Source organism: Dipodomys ordii, unplaced genomic scaffold, assembly GCF_000151885.1.
Source record: "Dipodomys ordii isolate 6190 unplaced genomic scaffold, Dord_2.0 Scaffold142, whole genome shotgun sequence".
Lineage (NCBI taxonomy): Eukaryota > Metazoa > Chordata > Mammalia > Rodentia > Heteromyidae > Dipodomys > Dipodomys ordii.
The window spans coordinates 3409215-3428506 of record NW_012267358.1 but is presented as its reverse complement, the minus strand read 5'-3'; the positions used below and the strand labels follow the sequence as shown (position 1 = coordinate 3428506).

Below are 19292 nucleotides of genomic sequence, written 5' to 3'. Positions count from 1 at the left end.
TTTTTTATTGTGAAAATACTGTACAGAGGGGTTACAATTACATGGGCAAGATAATGAGTACATTTCTTATCAAGCATTGTTGCCTCCTCCTTTGTTGTATTCTTTTTATCATTAGTATAGTTAAAGCTGTCAGTGGTACTGTAATTCTTATTATAGTAGTTCAGTAAACTAAATATTGAATGTATAAGTCTGGATCTATGAATTACTTTTTGCTTTTATCACCTCTAACTTTATAGAGCAGTAGTTTTTCTTCCCAGGGGAATGTTATCGTTTTGACTTAAAAGAATTTCTCAGTCAATGAGTGGATGAAGAAAAAATGCTATGTACGTATGTACAAACATACACTCACATCATGGAATATTACTCAGCCTTAAAAATGAAATTCAGGAGCTAGGTGCTGCTGGCTTACGCCTATAATCCAAACTACTCAGGAGGCTGAGCTCTGAGGATTGTGGTCTGAATCCAGCCTAGGTAGGAAAGTCAGTGAGACTCTAACATGCTACTCAGAAAAAGCTGGAAATGGCGCTGTGGCTCAAGTAGTAGAGTGCTAGCCTTGGAGACTAAGAAGCTCATGGACAGTGCCCAGACCCTGAGTTCAAGCTTCAGGACTGGCACCAAAAAAATCATTTATTTTCAGGAAAATGGATAGTTCTGGAGATGTTGAATGAGATGTCGGATTCACAAAGCTAAACATTGCCTGTTCTTTGTCCATTTGTGGAATATAGTCCTAAAATCCTGATGATAATAATACTGGTAATGGATAAGGATATAAAATTGGGACTGTCTAGGAGTGGATCAGTGAGATGAGGAGGAGAAAAGAGAAAGGAGGGAGAAGGTGAAGAGAATCAAAGAACATTAAATATGTAGCATGAATATGAATATATACACACACATACACACACTTACAAGGATGATGAAAAGCATAATGAAAAGCACCAAATACTTCACAAAAGGGGACAATGGGAGAAAAAAATTGGAATGTTTTAGAGGGGGTCATTTGATCAGCATATAGGAATATGGTGGAGGGGGTCAATTTGATCAATGCGCACTATATATATGTATGTAAATATCACAATAAAATCCTCTCAAATGGCAAATAAGTGCTAATTTCTCACCTGGAAAATATGGTAACACTTCAGTAATCCCAGCATGTTGGAGGCTGAAGCCAGGAGGATGTGAGTTTGAGGCCAGCCTGGGCTACATAGTAAGTTCCATGTCAGCCTTGAATATATATCAAGATGTTGTCTCAGAAAACAAAAAGAAAGTTTTCCTAGTGAAAATGTACAATCACTGAGTTAAGGAAAAGAGTACAGCATTTTGTTTTCTTACTTAATGAAAGTTAATCAGTAAATTAGTTAATTTTAATTGTGATAGAAGCTGATTATGTAGTCCAGCATGATAAATACTTTTCTCATTTCTGTGACATTATACTTGACATAAACATAATGACATAATTTGGAGGAAGGTAGTCTTTAGGCTCCTGGATTAAGAGCTGGCAGTACTTCAGGAAAGGGAGGACATGGCAGAACAGACTAGTTCACATCACACTGGCCAGGAAGGAGAGAAAAGGCAAGAAGAGGGCCAGAGACAAGCTACTTGCATGGATTGGGTCCCAGTGGCTGTCTTCTTCCAGCTTCCTTGTGTCTAGAACCTCTCCCAAATAACACCACTATTAGGGGAGTAAGCATGTTAGAAACATGTTTTCCTTCCTTATCCCCTTCTCTTTCTCTCTTCCCCCTTCTCCCTTCCCCTCTTTTCCTAACTCCTTCCTTTCTTCCCTTCCCTTCCCTTCCTCTTTCCCTTCAGCTCCCCACCTTTCTCCCTTCCCTCCTCTCTTTTCCCTCTCCCCCCTCCCTTTCCTTTTCTCCCTCCCTTCTTCTCTCTTTTTTTTCTGTGCTTATACTGGGGCTTAAAGTCAGGGCTTTGTGCTCTCCTTTAGTAGTTTTACTCAAGGCTGGCACCCTACCATTTAAATCACACCTCTACTACAGGTTTGCTGGCTAATTGGGGATAAAAGTCTCATTTGACTTTACCTTCCCTAGTTAGCTTCAAATGGAGATCCTCAGATCTCAGTCTCCTGAGTATCTAAGACTTTAGATGGTAGCCAGTTGTATCATCCTGGAATCTTTCTTATTTAAATTATAACACCCAGGCTAGCGTAAAACTCAACAATCTTCTGGCCTCTGCTTCTTTTTTTTAAAATTTTTTTTGGGGTCTGGTCGTGGGGCCTGAAATCTGGGCCTGGGCACTGTCCCTCAGCTCTTCAGATCAAGGCTAGCACTCTACCACTTGAGCCACAGCGCCACTTCCAGCTTTTTTTCTTTTTGCTTATATGGTGCTGAGGAATCTAACCCAGGGCCTCAAGCATGCAAGGCAAGTGCTCTACCACTGAGCCACCTTCCCAGCCCTGGCCTCTGCTTCTTGAGTGTTGAGATTCAGATGTGTACCACTATGATTGGCTTATTTATTTATTTTTTTATTTTGAGATGAAGTCTTGCTAAATTATCCTGGTTGGTCTCTAATTTGTGATATCAGTTGCTCATCTTGTGCCAGCCTCTCCAGTAGCTGAACTACAGGCATGTGTATCCAGTTAAGTACAAGAATTGAAGGCTGAACACCTACCTAGGTTTGAATTCCAGCCCTGTGACTTACTAGCTGTGTAACTTTGGAAGATTAGGTTTTTCATTTGTAAAATAAGAATAATTACTATCTTAGAGTATTAAAGATCACAGAGATTTTGTTTCCGGTCATGGGGCCTGGGCATGTCTCTGAGCTCTTTTGCTCAAGGCCAGTGCTCTGTTCCTTTGAACCACAGCACTACTTCTGGTTTTCGGAGATGAGTCTCACAGACTTTTCTGCTGGGGCTGGCTTTGAACCATTATCCTCAGATCTCAGTCTCCTGAGTTAGCTAGGATTATAGGCATGAGCCTCCAGCCCCTGGATAAATCATGGGGTTTTTTGGTGGGATATGTTTTATAAAGTATAAAATGAGAAGGTAAATATACAGGTAATAAATAGTATTTGCCATGTAATTGTTTTTGGTTTCTATGACAACCACCTGATAAATTGTGTGTCATATGTGATATGGTAAAGCTGAAATGACTATAGGGCTCACCTTTTTGTTGTTATTGTTGTTGTTGCTGGGTTTTTAAGTTTGCTTTTGTTATTTATATGTCTTTGGGAGGGTAAGGAAGGGCACAAAAATAGAGGGACAAAAGGTGAACAAATGCAGCAGTGATACTCACTAGACACTATGCTGAAATGAACTATACAACTTGTGGGTGGGGACAGGAGGGAAAACCTGGGAGAGAGCAAGGGAAGGGGTGACATTGTTCAAAAAGAAATGTACTCTTTATCTGACTTACATAGGGATTCACCTTTTGTGTTTTCCTCCTTCCTAACATGATAGCCATTCTAATGCCATCAAGCAGTTATATTTTGTCCAGTTTTATAAAAATTATTTTCAGTGGGAAGATCAATTTGGAGCAAGCTATTCAATCATGGCTAGAATTCCAAAATCCTCATCTTTCATTGCTATTAAATAAAAATTGAACAGGTTTGGGGGTGTAGCTTAGTGATAGAGTGCTTGCTAAGTCTGCTTGAGGCACTGCATTTGATCCCCAGCATAACAAAAAAGTAATTATATTTACTGGAAATAATACACATGTATGTTTCATATACAATTAAATTGTTTAGAAAAGTAATGAAATGATAAAGTGCTGCTCCAACCCTCCCTAGAGGCAGGCAATTTTTTTTATCTCTCTCTCTTTTTTTTTTTTGGTCCGGTCGTGGGGCCTGAACTCTGGGCCTGGGCGCTGTACCTCAGCTCTTCAGCTCAAGGCAAGTGCTCTACCACTTGAGCCACAGCACCACTTCCGGTCTTTTTTTTCTGCTTATGTGGTGTTGAGGAATCGAACCCAGGGCCTCATGCATGCAAGGCAAGCTCTCTACCACTGAGCCACCTTCCCAGCCCGAGGCAGGCAATTTTTTTGTGGTAAAACATTTGTCCAAGGTTTTCTGTTTTTTCTTTTTCAAGTAGGTGTATTTTAAGTAGCTTTCAAGATACACATCTCTCCCTTTACAAAAGGTCTGTCGGAACAGCTCCTTCTTGGTTCTGTGGGTCGCCCTCATGGTTGTCCAAGGTTTTAATATCATATATGTTTTTCATTGCATTGAGATTCCAACCCAGGGCTTTGAACATGCTAGGTAAGCACTGAGTTATACCCCACAACTGAAAAATGATATTATGTTATGGTAAAGCTCTACCATTCACAAAAATCAGATAAGATAGTACAATGAATTCTCCACTTATCCATCACTTAAATAGAATAATTAATTCTTGCCATATTAACTAATTGTTGGTCTGAAGTGTAAGTAAATGGTAGAATGTGTGCTTTTCTTTCATAAGACCCTGGGTTCAATCTCTAACATTGAAAAAAGGGGGGAAATCCCACTAAGAACTAATTTTTTTTTTTGGTCGGTCATGGGTCTTGAAATTAGGGCCTGGGCACTGTCATTGAGTCTAGGCTCAAGGCTAACACTCTACCACTTTGAGCCACAGCTCCAAAAACTAATTCTTGATTTACCAGATTTGTTTATGTTCTGTTCAATTGCTGTTATGATAAATGAGGATTCACTTCATATCATCTCACAATATCTCCCTCAATCTCTTCTGATTTTTTGTCATACTATATAAAATTTATCAGATAGATCTTTTAATTTTTTTAGTTTATTTTATTTTTTGTCAGTCACGGTGCTTGAACTCTGGACCTGGGCACTGTCCCTCAGCTCTTCAGCTCGAGGCTAGCACTCTACCACTTGAGCCACAGCACCACTTCTGGCTTTTTCTGTTTATGTGGTGCTGAGGAATGGTACCCAGGGCCTCATGCATGTGAGGCAAACACTCTATCACTGAGCCACCTTCCCAGCCCAGATAGATACTTTTTAAAATGTTAGATAATGTATTTAAATTTATTTTTCATCAGTTTTGGATATTATATGTATGACCTACTTTGTGGGGATACTGCTATCTTTATCATTCTACCCTTCCCCTTAAGTCTTTCAGTTTCTGTCACTTCAGTTTGCCCTTTTGGTTTTGATGATTCCAAAGAATGAAAACAAGAACCACATTGTTGACTGTGACTATTATTTAAATAATTTTATTTTTCTTCCATCTGTTAGCTGTCTTAATTCTATTTTCTCAGGTATTGTTCATTGCATATAATGCCCTTTGGTAGTATTGGTTTTCCTCATTTATTTGGTTACCCATATATAGACATGTTTGGAAAGTTTTTACATACATATTATACATATTATATGTACACATGTATATTGTACTACGAGATTATATTGTGATTTCCATACATGTCTATAATATATGATTAAAGTTGCTATCTCTATTATTTTTTATCCTCTTCCCCTTTTTATAAGAAGCTTTAATGAGTGTCATTCAATTTTCATACATGTATATGAAGTACTTAAATAAATCACTCCCCCATCACTTTCCTACCACTTAATGCCACCCCAAGCAAGCCCTTCCCCATTTTACATTTGTATCATTTTTTTTATCCCCTCTAAGGTCAAGATTCTGTATACGAGATGATAACATGCCATTTTGGCTTAGTTTACTTACATAAGTAAGTAAACAACATAAGTTCGTTGTTCCTTATAGCTGAATAATACTTCATTATGCATATATACCACATTTTATTTATCTATTCAGTAGGTGATGGGCACATAGCTTGGCTATTTTGAATAGTACTGCTACAAACATGGTGGTACAGATATATCTCTACTGTATGCAGACTTACGTTCCTTTGGATATATTCCCAGGAGTGGTATAGTAGGATCATATGATAGTTTTATTTTTAGGCTTTTTTGAAAAAGCTCTGTACTTATTTGCATAGTGCCTGCACTAATTTACATTACCACCAAAAGTGTATATGTGTTCTTTTCCTCACATCCTTGCCAGCATATTTTTTTTTGATGATTGCCATTCTGAATGGGATGAAATAAAATTTCAGTGTAGTTTTGATTTGCATTTTCTTTATGGCTAAGGACACTGATATTCACGTGTTTATTGGCCATTTTGAGAACTGTCTATCCAATTCATTTGCCCATTTATTAATCGGATTGTTTGTTCTGAGTGTTTACTTTTTTTAAAGCTCTTTATAGTCTGACTGGTACTTTGATGAACAGCTAGGAAAGATTTTCTTCCATTCTGTAGATTTTTTTCATTTGGATAATTGTTTTCTTGATATATAGAAACTTCTTATTTGTTGCAATTGTATTTGCCAATTCTTGTTTATTTTTACTGAGCTTGTAGAAGTTTTATTCAGAAAGTTGTTTATACTTAGATCTTGAATTTTTTCCTATGGCTTCCTACAGTAGCTTCAAAGTTTCACATTAAATGCTTTGATCCATTTTGAATTGATTTTCTTTTTTGTACAGAGTGAAAGGAGTCTATATTAAGTCTTCTACATGTGGATACTCAGTTTTGCCAACACTCTGTTAAATCATTGTCTTTTCTCTAATGTATGTTTGGGCACCTTTGTCAAAGAATTAATGGCTGTACTGCATGGGCTTACTTCTGCAGGTTCTCGTCAATTCCATAGACACACAGATTATGGGTCTCATGAAAGAGATACAATACACAGTCTGTGTTTCTATTTTTTTCAATTTTTATTGTGATTAAGTGGTTGCATAATTTCCCAAATTTCACAGTATTGTGGGATAGTGAAGCTTAGTTAAAGTCACAAACACATTCTAACTTTCATGGGGAAAATTGTCTATCATGGTCTATAACATTTATGAGTTCTATGAGCTTTGCAATACAGTTATTTCTTCCACATCGGGTGATATGTACATTTCTTTTGTTTTGCATAACATCAGCTGTTCCCTCTTTCCCACTTGTTCCCTCCCTCCCTCCCATCGCTGCCATTGAGTTGCTTAGTTCATTTTGGTCAATGTCCAGTGCAGTTGATGGGTCCTGCTGTTGTATGTTTTTCCCTGATTCCTTCTACTTCTGTGTTGTCCTCCTGGTTCCCCTCCGGTGTGCACATATATTCCATACACATGATCAGCAGCATGGGGGTTATTTAGTAGTGATTCGACCAGATGAGTGGAAGACCTTTGTTTCTTAAGTCCTGTTAATTTTGCCATATCACCTAACATTTTGGATTTAGCATCCACTTATCAGGGAGACCATGTACCGTTTGTCTCTTCGTTCTTGGCTTACCTCGCTCAACATGATTCCTTCTAGCTCCATCCATTTCCCTGCAAATGCCATTATTTTGTCATTTCTAATGGCTGCATAATATTCCATTGTGTATAGATACCACAATTTTTGGTCCATTCATCTGTGGTGGGACATCTGGGTTGTTTCCATATCCTGGCTATTGTGAACAGTGCTGCAATAAACATGGAGGTGCATGTGTCCTTGTATATTGGTTCCTGTTGTTCATGGTAGATGCCTAGAAGTGGTATGACTGGGTCATAAGGGAGGTCAATATTTGGCTTTCTGAGGACCCTCCAGACTGCTTTCCAAAGTGGCTGTATAAGTGTACATTCCCACCAGCAGTGTAATAGGGTTCCTCTTTCTCCGCATCCACTCCAGCATTTGTCGTTGGCTGATTTGTGGATGTGGGCCATTCTGACTGGGGTAAGGTGGTATCTCAGGGTTGTCTTTATTTGCATTTCCTTGAAACCAGGGATGGTGAACATTTCCTCATGTGTTTCTTTGCCATTTTTATCTCTTCTTCTGAGAAGTCTCTCTTTAGTTCCCTTGTCCATTTAGTAATTGGTTTGTTAGGGTTGGGAGGGATTAGTTTCTTGAGTTGTGTTTCTATTTTTTGTGCCAGCATTATATTATTTTTAAAAACTGGCTTTGTAATATAGCTTTTTTTGTTGATTGTGAAGCTTGAACTAAGGGCCTGGGCACTGTCTCTGAGTTCTTTAGCTCAAGGCTAGTGCTCTAAAACTTTGAGCCACAGTGCCACTTCCAGTTTTCTGGTGGTTAATTGGAGATAAGAGTCTCATGGACTTTCCTGCCTAGCCTGGCTTTGAACTGTGACCTTCAGATCTCGGTCTCCTGGGTAGCTAGGATTATAAGCATGAGCTACCAGCAACTGGCTGTAGTATAGTTGTGTTTTTTTGTTGTTGTGGATCATGGGGCTTGAACTCTGGGCCTGGCTGGGCACTGTCCCTGAGCCTATTTGTGCTCAAGGCTAGCACTCTACCACTTTAGCCTCAGTGCCACTTTTGGCTTTTTCTAAGTAGTTTATTGGAGATAAGAGTCTCACAATCTTTTCTGCTCAGGCTGCCTTTGAAATGTGATCCTCAGATGTCAGCCTCCTGAGTAACTAGGATTACAGGGGTGAGCTATTGGCACCAGGCTGGCTGTAGTATAGTTTTTAAGAACAGGTAGTACAAGTTGTTATGTCGAAAAACGAACTTTACAACTTTGGTGGGGGGGGGGAGGATAGGATGGGAGGGGCTGAGGGGGGTGGGAAGGGAGGAATGGTAAGGGGAAACAAAGAGGAGGCAACAATGCTTGATAAGAAATGTACTCATTATCTTGCCCATGTAATTGTAACCCCTCCGTACGGTATTTTCACAATAATAATAATAATAAAGAACAGGTAGTATGATGCCTTCAGCATTGCTGCTTTTGCTCAGAATTTCTTTGGCTCATAGTGTAATTTGGGCTTCCATATAAATATTATGTTCTACTTTTCTATTTCTTGGAAAATTGACATTGGAATTTTGGGGATAGCAGTACTGAAGATGGAACTCAAGATCTTGTGCTTGCTAGGCAGGCCTTCTTCCACTTGAATCACATCCCAGCCCTTTTTGATTTAGGTATATTTTTATACCCAAACTGGCCTTGGGGCATGATATTCCTATTGACACTAACCATGTAACTGAGATGGCAGGTGCATGCCACTGTACCCAGGTTTTTATTGGTTGAGATAGAATCTTGCTAACTTTTTGATCAGGCTGCCTCTTAATCTTCACCATCCAAGTATGTAGGACTGACAATCTGATTGATTCATTGTGCCCATCTGACATCAGTATGTTCCTGGAGATTGCATTGAATCTGTGGATAGCGTTTGGAATGAGGCCAACTGTGTGATGCTCCTACTGTTCACACCCAGAGCTTTTTCTGCATTTTCTACTTTTATCTATATTGAGATGTCAGTTTTTGCCTCATCCCATTTGCTGCTTGATTTTAGACATTCTTCATAATTTCATGTCTGTTGAAAATACTCCTTATTTTCCAAGAGTTTTATAGAAGAAGAGTAAAAATTCATATGTTTCCTCTTATTTATGTATGTTATCATTTTTAAGGATTTATAGTAGAGAGGTGGCTGTCCCATGTGCTCATTTTTTCAGGTGGATTTCGTATTCGCTTCTGTAGCAATTGTGCATATTATATATCAACTACTTGGATGCTTAATATATAAGGGATATTTCTTTGATTAACAATTTTTTTTAGATTTAGAATTCTAATAAATATTGATTGTTTTTTGTATTCTGTGGAGTGTGTAACTATTAAGTCACATGGACAGGGTTGTTTTCCTCTAATATCACCCAGTCAGATGGGGGAACTGTGAATTTTTAAAATTTATTTTCTAACTTCTTTCTTCTAGATGAATATAAAAGCTGGAAAAGGATGGATGGATGCTGGAAATGCTCTGATTGCTGATGGGTTTTTTTACTCTGCCATGAGTGTAAGTTATTATTTATTTTAGCTATGACAGTTACTAATAAAACATGTGGTTATCCTCATCATTGTATTGTATTGTTTTATTGTTGCAGAGGCTGGAACAATTTTATGCCATATTAGTTGACCAGTGCTGCACTGAAACCCATTTGCTCATTCAGAAGGTTGTTGTGGAGAAGGAAGTTTTCAAAGTACTTACTTACCAAGCAGAATCAGTAGGTATCATAAACACTACAGCTTTTCAGTAGGACATTTTGTATATATGTAAATGCAAAACTGATGAGATAAAACCTATTAGAAGAAAGTCAGGTATCATTGCCTTTTTTTTTTTTTGTCGGTTGTGGGACCTGAACTCTGGGCTTGGGCACTGTCCTTCAGCTCTTCAGCCAAGGCTAGCACTCTACCACTTGAGCCACAGTGCTACTTCCAGCTTTTTCTGCTTATGTGGTACTGAGGAATCAAACCCAGGTCCTCATGCATGCAAGGCAAGCACTCTACCACTGAGCCACCTTCCCAGCCCTATCACTGCCTTTTAATAAGGTATTATATTTGGCTGCTTACTTTTTAAAAAATCTATATCCACAGGAGATTACAAATGATTATTTATTTTGTGTGTGGGTGAGGGTGAAAGACTATTACTGAACATCAATCACTTTCAACCACTGCATGTAACATGTACCATTTATTTTTATTTGTTTATTTTTGTTTTTTGTCAGTTATGGGTCTATTCCTCAGCTCTTCAGCTCAAGGCTAGTGCTCTACTACTTGAACCACAGTGCCACTTCTGGCCTTTTCTGTTTATGTGGTGATGAGGAATCAAACCCAGGGCCTCATGCAAGCAAGGCAAAGACTCTACCGCTAAGCCACCTTCCCAGCCCCAACTCCTTTTATTTCTTGAATACTTTTATTGAACTATAATTCTTTTTTATTCTGTGCTGGTCCTGGGGCTTGAACTCAGGGCTTGGGTGCTTTCTCTGAGCTTTTTTGCCCAAGGCTAGTGATCTATCACTTGAGCCACAGCTGTATTTGTGGCTTTTTTGGTCATTAATTGAAGGTAAGAGTCTTACAAAATTTCCTGCCTGGGCTAGCTTGGAACTGTAATTCTCAGTTCTCAGTCTACTTTGTAGCTAGGGTTATGGTATGTGGCTTGAATTATATAATTCTTTTATAATAAAATTCACCTATTTATAATGTTTCAGTGATTTTCATATATTCATATAGTTGGGATATCCCCTTATTTTGTAAATGATGAAACTGAAATTCATAGCTATAACATGATTTATTTGAATATCTAAAACCAGAACTAAGACTTTGTCTACTGCTCCTGGTAGTACAAATGAGATTGTACAAATGAGCCTCCTTTTTATAATTTTAACTCATCTTTTAGTGTCACTGTCCTTTGTGGGCTACTTTATGTCAACTAGTAAAATACTGACAGCAGACGTTGATATTGCACCTTAGCTCTCTATTGGGGGCAATACTGGGATTTGAACTCAGTGCTTTTCTCTTGTTAGGCATATACTCTATATCTTCTTAAAGCTTTTTTTTTGCTTTATTTTGCTTTCTTTATTTTTTTAATAAATTCTCACATTTTTGCTCAGGCTAGTATGGAACACATTTTTAAGATAGCTGGGATGACAGGTGCATACTACCTCACCCAGCTTTTTATTGTTGAGATGGGGTCTTTTGATCTTTTTGCTCATGCTAGCCTCAAACCACAAACCTCCCAATCTCCACCTTCTGAGTAGCTTGGATTACAAGTGTAAGGCATCATTCCCAGTTCTATTTTGTTTTGCTATTTTGAAATAGAATTACAGACTCTCAATTTGTCTACCTCAGCTTCTTTTGTCTTGGGAACACAGGTGTGCACTATCACACAAGTTTTTGTTTTATATAATGAGTCTTTTTCCCACTTGTGGTATGCCTTTGGTCTGTCACTTAATATCTCTCAGCCTATAAAAGCTTATATATTAGGGTACAACAGAAGTACATTTGGCTTGACAGTATTCATGTGAAAAAAAAACCTATAGCCTGTTGTGGTAGTGCATACCTGTAGTCCTAGCTGTTCAGAAGTTGGAGGCAAGAAGATCTCTTGAGTCCAGGAATTTGAGAATATACTTGGCAACATAGCAAGGCTCATCTCAAGCTAATTCAGTCTTGTGATATAGCTATAAGAACAAAAATTAACACAATTGTAGATCTAGGTAGGAAATTTATACTAGTTAATTCACATTTTGAGTATTGTGATCAATTCTGGGAATCACTATAAAATCATTGGAATAGTGTGAAAAACGTTATTTGGAGAATATAGTGATGTCTGTTTTTTTAAAAAAGAACTATAACCCTCTTTGAATATTTTAGACTCTTCCATATTAAAGAGCAAGATGGACAGAATAGAATAAAGACCAACTGGTAAAATTTACTGCAAGATTAATTTCAGCTCAATGTAGAGAGTAACCTTTTGTTAATAACAGTATTCTTACAATGCGACATCTTTGCTAGAAGATGTCTGTTGTCACTTGAAGGCAGTTAATAAAAGTGTAAACATCCTAAGAATTATGCATTGTAGAAGGAATTCTTCACTCATTTAGAATGATACTAGTATGACCTTTCAGTCACTTCTTAATGCTACAGTTCTGTGAATCTAGATAAGCTTATACCATTTTTTTCAGTGTTGTAGAGGTTGATATGTAAATGACATCTTCCTCAGCTGGCTGATCAGAAATGAACTATATAATTATTGTTTGATTGGTGGTGACACCTTTAAAAGCTGAAATGAAGTCTAATTCTCTTATACATTCTCACTAGTAGAGTCTACGAATTTTATTGAAACCTGCTAGGCAGAAGATGCCTTTAAAGGCCATTTTAACAATTGTGCTTGTTAGTGGGGTTTCTTTGTCCCAAAGAAACTTGGAGATATTTCTTACAGATCATATAGGTTTTGTAATTCTCTAGGCACATATAGGTTTTATAATTCTCTGGGCACTTACTATTGAACCGTTTAGACAGTTGCTTTATTATTTTAAAATTACTAACAGTCAATGAGTAGCATCTATGAGCAGAGTTGGCAGCTACTATGTGGGAAAAATCCATAAAAGCATAAGATGAATATAGTTTAATATCAAGGAGACTATAGTTAGTGAAATAAAGGGCTAAAGAACTAAAGATTTAAAGTAGTAAATCCCATGAGAATTGTGCAGATGGTCTGGGAAGGTGGCTCAGTGGTAGAGCGCTTGCCTTGCATGCCTGAGGCCCTGGGTTCGATTCCTCAGCACCACATAAGCAAAAAGAAAAAAGCTGGAAGTGGCGCTGTGGCTCAAGTGGTAGAGCACTAGCCTTGAGCTGAAGAGCTGAGGGACAGCGCCCAGGCCGAGTACAGGCCCCACGACCGGACCCAAAAAAAATAAAAAAAAAGAGAGAATTGTGCAGATAAATGATCTATATTGAGGGTTAAGTGCTATATATGGATGTAAGTATAAAGTATGGTCACTTTGCTCAAGAAAATTATAGCTTGATGCTCTAGGCTGTGACATGTGTGCTCATGGTCCTAGCAAATTGGGAGGCTGAGGCAAGAGGATGACTTGTATACAGGGATTTGAAGTCAGCCTGAGCAAGGCAGCATGGTGCTTTTCAAAAGAAAACTATAAATGAATTTAGGAGACAGGCCATGAAAACATTGTTGAAAAATGGAAAAGGGAAAATATTAAGTACCAGAATGATGGCATAGATCAGAAGTAACACAGACTTTGTCTAATGGGTGTGGGGAAGAGGACGATTCTCACTCTTCTCTGCTATTTTGACTAGTAGTACTCTTATCATTTTTTTTACAAGTCTAAAGTTCAGTATGTCTACATTTTACCTGCTCTCTGACTGCTGTTTAATAATTACTCCTCTATGCCTTTCCATACCACCCAACTCTCCTTGCTGAGGTTTCATTTCAGATTTTTGGAGACACAAAAGTTCTGCATGCCTATAACTGTGAAATCAATATTTTCAGATTTCCATCCCATAGTTTTATAAAATCACTCATATATAAAAGGTACATTCCAAGTATAGGATAGTTAAGATAGACAGTTTTAATGTAGACAGTATGAATAGTTCATTGATATGGTTCCAGTATTCATATTGCAACTAAATTTTAAGAAGCTATCATTTGTTGTATGAACTAATACTGACAAATACCTGAAAAGACTATTTTCTAAGGACATATATGGAGATGGAAATGACACTAGTCAGGTTCATATGTATAGGGAAAACATTTACTTATGTCTGCTTAGTCAGTGCGTTGTGTCCTAAAGATAAAAAGATCATTAGTATGTGGTTCATCTCTTATTGGAACTTACAAGTTTTATGGAAAATATGAGTGCATAAATAGATGTATTATAACTAGGGCAATTGCTTTAGAAGAAATAAAAAGTTACAGAGTAAGAATGGGAAGATGGCTCAGTGGTAGAGTGTTAGCCTCACATGCATGAGGCCCTGGGTTCGATTCCTCAGCACCACATAAGCAGAAAAAACCGGAAGTGGTGCTGTGGCTCAAGTGGTAGAGCACTAGCCTTGAGCTAAAGAGCTGAGGGACAGCGCTCAGGCCCAGAGTTCAAGCCCCACGACCGACAAAAAAAATAGTTACACAGTAAAGCAAAAGATGAGTAGGTAACTCTGCTTAGTGGGAGAGGTCTTGTCCAGTATAAATGATGTCAAAAGATGGTGAAATTTTCTGAGATGAAAAAGGAACATAAAGTAGATATTTATTTATTTTATTGTTATTTAAGTAGTTATACAAAGGAGTTTCTATTCAATAAAGCAGTTTATTAAAATAATATATCTTTTTTTTTTGTCGGTCGTGGAGCTTGAACTCTGGGCTTGGGTGATTTCCCTCAGTTCTTCAGCTCAAGGCGAGCGCTCTACCACTTGAGCTATAGCGCCACTTCCAAAACAATATATCTTGATCAACATCATCCTTTTAAATTGTAGAGAAGTAGATGTTTCATAAGGGATATCTGAGGGTTTTTTAAAAATCATCTTTAAGTAGTTGCCATTTAACAAAGAAATTTATGAATACAGTACATCTTGATCAATGTCACCCCTTTCAACATTCTTGTCCATCACTCCCTTACCCATCCCTTCCCTTACTTTTTAAATTTATAGGCTATATTTTGAATTCTTTGTTTCTATTTTTATATTTTTTTGGGTCCGGTTTTGGGACCTGAACTCTGACCTGGGCGCTGTCCCTCAGCTCTTCAACTCAAGGCTAGCGCTCTACCCCTTGAGCCACAGCACCAATTCCGGCTTTTTTCTTTTTGCTTATGTGGTGCTGAGGAATCGAACTTAGGGCCTCAGGAATACAAGGCAAGTGCTCTACCACTGAGCCACCTTTCCAGCCCCAGTATATGTTGAATTTTTTTTTTGGTCAGTCGTGGGGCTTGAACTCTGGGCCTGGGCCCTGTCCCTCAGCTCTTTAGCTAAAGGCTAGCAGTTTGCCACTTAGCCACAGTGCTACTTCCGGCTTTTTCTGCTTATGTGGTGCTGAGGATTCGAACCCAGGGCCTCATGCATACAAGGCAAGCACTCTCTCACTGAGCTACCTTCCCAGGCCCATATGTTGAATTCTTTTTTCCCCTTCTCTTCATTTTTCTGCCCCTTGCCCCTTGATTCCACTTCATCCCCCTTTTCCTGGTGTTTATTTTTTATAACCTTGAATTTGCATTTCTAAGGAATTACACTGGGTTCTCCCTTGAATCTAGCGTATTTCAGTCAATACATTTGTATTAAAGTGGGATGTGAAGCAATTTGGGAGAACAGTGCATTTGGAGGATTTGACATGTTATAGGAGACTTGAAGAAATAGCAAAGGATTTGTATTAAGCAAATCAACAAAGAAGGGAACTAATTTTTACTATCTACTATATGTTTGATGTAGTACCTGTTGATAGCTGCAACATCTTAGGGTGCATAGCTGCAACAAGGGTGCAGTTAACTTGGCATTCATTTGTAGTGGATCTATTCAATGTAGTTTGCTGTCTCTGGATTGATTTGTTGTCCTCATCACTTAGTAGATTGGTATTCCTTGTATAATGGACTTGTTGTCGAGCAGCAGTTCAAATCGAGTCTTGAGGATTTTCTTCTGTCTATAAGGAAGGCTAAACCATCAGTATAAATGAAAATACTTTATGGATCTGCTAGGATATTATTTCAGAGAGGTCTCTTCATCTGCACTAATACCACCTAGGAACAAGTAATATTATTTTATTCCTTTATTTCTTGCACTGATGGTAGTTTGACTGACAAAGCTTCACTTTTTTCTTTTGCAATATTGGGGATCAAACTCAGGGCTCTGTGCATTCTAGACAGGTGCTCTGTCACTGAGCTACGCTCACTCCTAATATGCACATTTTGTGAATATTTACAAAATGCTTCCACATCAGTGGTCTCATTTGATCTTCACATGGTCTATCCTAAGTGGTGGACATTACTATTCTAGTTTACAATGAAGAAAATTAAAACTTAAAGAGGTTGTGGCCAGGTGTGGCATTTGACACTGGTAATCCAAGCTATCTGGGAAGGCTGAGACTGAGAGGACTGGGGCTGGAGGCCAACCAGGTGCACAAAGTTCATAAGAACCCACCTCAACTAATAGCTGAGTACAGTGGCTTACAATGTCCTCCCCACTACGTGGGAGGCAGAAATAGAGAGGGCCAAAGTTCCAGGCCAGCCTTGGCAGAAAAAAACTTTGCAAGACTCCATCTCAACAGATGAGGCTGGGTACAGTGGTCATCCCAGCTACAACAAGAAGCATGAATAGGATGGAAGCTGAGTTAGACCCTTGTAAAATATTGAGACCCTAACTAAAAACTAACTAGCACAAAAGACTGGAGGTGCGGCTCAAGTAGCAGAGCACCTGCCTAGCAAACACAAAGCACTTGATTCAAACCTCAGTGTCGTTCCCTCCCCCAAAAGAAGTTGTGATTTGCTTAAGATTAGTAAGCAAAGAGTTGCAAAAGCTAGGAATCCAAAGCCTGCATTATTTTCACTGTATCAGTTTAGGTAGGGGATCATCTCACATCTAATGAAGCATAATGTCCAAATGATGAGACCTGGCAATATGGTTTTCTGACACCAAAGATTGTTACTGCCTATTTATTTTTGTCTGCCTCTGTCTCTATCTTTGTCTTTGTCTCTTTGTCTGTCTTTCTCTGTCTTGCTTGGGATAGAACTTCAGAACTTACAATGCTACGTAGTTTTCCACCACTGAGTTATATACCCTCAACATTGCCACATTAACATTTCTTTTACTTGAATTTTCTCTTTTGGGTTTAAAATGCTGGGATTTTGCTTCAAGAGATGAATAACTATTCAAAATTAGCCTAGATTATTACAGATCTTATATTCATAAAATAAGACTGGAATAATGATAAACATTTTGTAGATGATTTGAACATTAAAATCTCATTGTTTTGTATGTATTAAGAACAGAAAGCACCATCCTCTAATATAAAGTGTGTCACTCAGCATTTCTCTTCAATAAGATTTTCTCTTCTGGGAGTGTAACTCTGGTGAAAAACTTGCCTAGCATGCATAAGGCCCCTGGTTTCTTTTCCAGCACTGCAAACATTTTTTTCTCCCCTGTGAATAAGGACTCAATCAGAGCATATTCATTGAATGTGTATTGTGCAGATGAGAATATTATTTTGAAATTGTTATAGACAATTGCCCTATTGAGGCTTTTGTATTAATAATTTGTTTCCTTTTTGAATAAGATATAGTATTAAAAGCAAAGAGCATGGTTTCTACTTAGTAAAATGCCAAGGTTTATATTCTATAGATTTGACAGAAGGGAAAACTAGAGAGAAATTGACATTTTACTCTTTTTTTTTGTTACTGGGAATAGAACCAAAGGATGCAGTTTTGCTCTATCATTGAGCTACATCCCCAGCCACAGCATTTTCTTCTTTCTAATTGTGTGTGTGTGTGTGTGTGTGTGTGTGTGTGATGGTACCGGAGCTTTCCTGAGTGCTGTCTCTTAGGTTGTTTTTTTGCTTAAAGCTGGTGCTCTACCACTGGAACCACAACTCCACTTCCAGTTTTTGGTGCTTAATTGGAGATAAGAGTCTCATGGACATTCCTGCCTAGGCTGGCTTTGAACCACAATCCTGAGATCTCAGCCTCCTGAGTAGCTAGGATTACAGGCATGAGCCACTGTTGTTTGGCTGTCCTTTTTATGCTGAATATGGAATCCAGGACCTCAAACATGGTAGGAAAGTACTGTACAACTGAGCCATATCTCCAGTCTTTCAATCCTTTTCTCATTCAAAGCACAAGAATATTTGATAACACATAAAGGAAATAGCAACTGTAGGGTTTCTCCATTCCTTTTTTTAAAAAAAAAATTTGTGAACATACTGTACAGAGGGGTTCCAATTACATGGGCAAGATAATGAGTACATTTCTTATCAAGCATTGCAGCCTCCTCCTTTGTTTACCCTTCATCCCTTCCCAGCCTCCCCCACCCACCCCAATCTTCCCCCACCACCACCAAAGTTGTAAAGTTCGTTTTCGACATGACAACTTGTATTTCTCATTGTTGCAACGGGTCCACCTGTATCCTTAAACAACTTGTTTTTCCCCTTCTCCTCCACAAATTATACCGACATCATATAGTGAAAGCAGGGGTTATACTGTGGGGGAGGGACATACAAAGCAACAAAGAAATAACCTTATAAATGCGTTAGTAACGAATGCATGAAAGAAAAAACATTTAATCCTTTTCTTTTCTGTACCTTTTAATATTTATTTCTTGTGGGGTACATATAGAAAGTTATTAAATTAGTTATTTTATTTTTTGAAAATGTTTATAGTCATTATAAAGATGATGTAAAGAAGGGTTACAGTTATATAAGTTAGGTGAAGAGTACCTTTTTTTTTTTTGATAATGTCGCTCCTTCCTTTGTACTCTCCCAATTTTTCCTTCCCATCCTCCAACTTTTTCCATTCTTAGAAAGTACTTTTTGTTAAGGGTCGTGTTGTACATTAGTATTCCACCACTTAGGAGTCTGAGGTAGGAAGATTAAATGTTTGAGGCCAATTGTCTCAAAAAATACCTTGAATTCTTTTTTAGGGGGAGTATTGAAGTTTGAATTTAGTTTGAACCTTGTGCTTGCTAGACAGACATTATTCCACTGAGCCATGCCTCCAGCTTCTCCCTCCCCACATTAATTATTTATGAATCAGGTCTGGCTTCCTGTGTAGGTATGTACCTGGACTATGATCTGACTATATTATATTTTCTGCTGTAGCTGAGATGAGAGACTATATGCTGCTATGCTTGGAAGCCAGACTTTTCTGCCCAGACTGCCCTGGGACCACTTTTCTCTTGACCTCAGCCTCCCACACAGCTAGGATAACAGGTACACATCACTGTGCCCAGCTATTGGCTAAGAAGGAGTCTTACCTGCATTTCTTATTTATTTTTTTTACTTTTTTATTTTATTTTATTTGTGAAGATACTGTACAGAGAGGTTACAATTACATGGGCAGGATAATGCGTACATTTCTTACCAAGCATTGCAGCC

General features: G+C 38.3%; 1 protein-coding gene across 1 annotated transcript in view; it reads left to right on the top strand.

Annotated features, from left to right (window-relative positions):
- The window catches only part of Tex11 (testis expressed 11), a 211350-nt gene that overhangs the window by 11626 nt on the left and 180432 nt on the right, over nucleotides 1-19292 (top strand). Inside the window, exons 5-6 of the mRNA XM_013031614.1 lie at nucleotides 9651-9731; nucleotides 9820-9939. Coding sequence (XP_012887068.1) covers nucleotides 9651-9731; nucleotides 9820-9939 — 201 coding nt within the window. The remainder of the gene's footprint in view (nucleotides 1-9650; nucleotides 9732-9819; nucleotides 9940-19292) is intronic.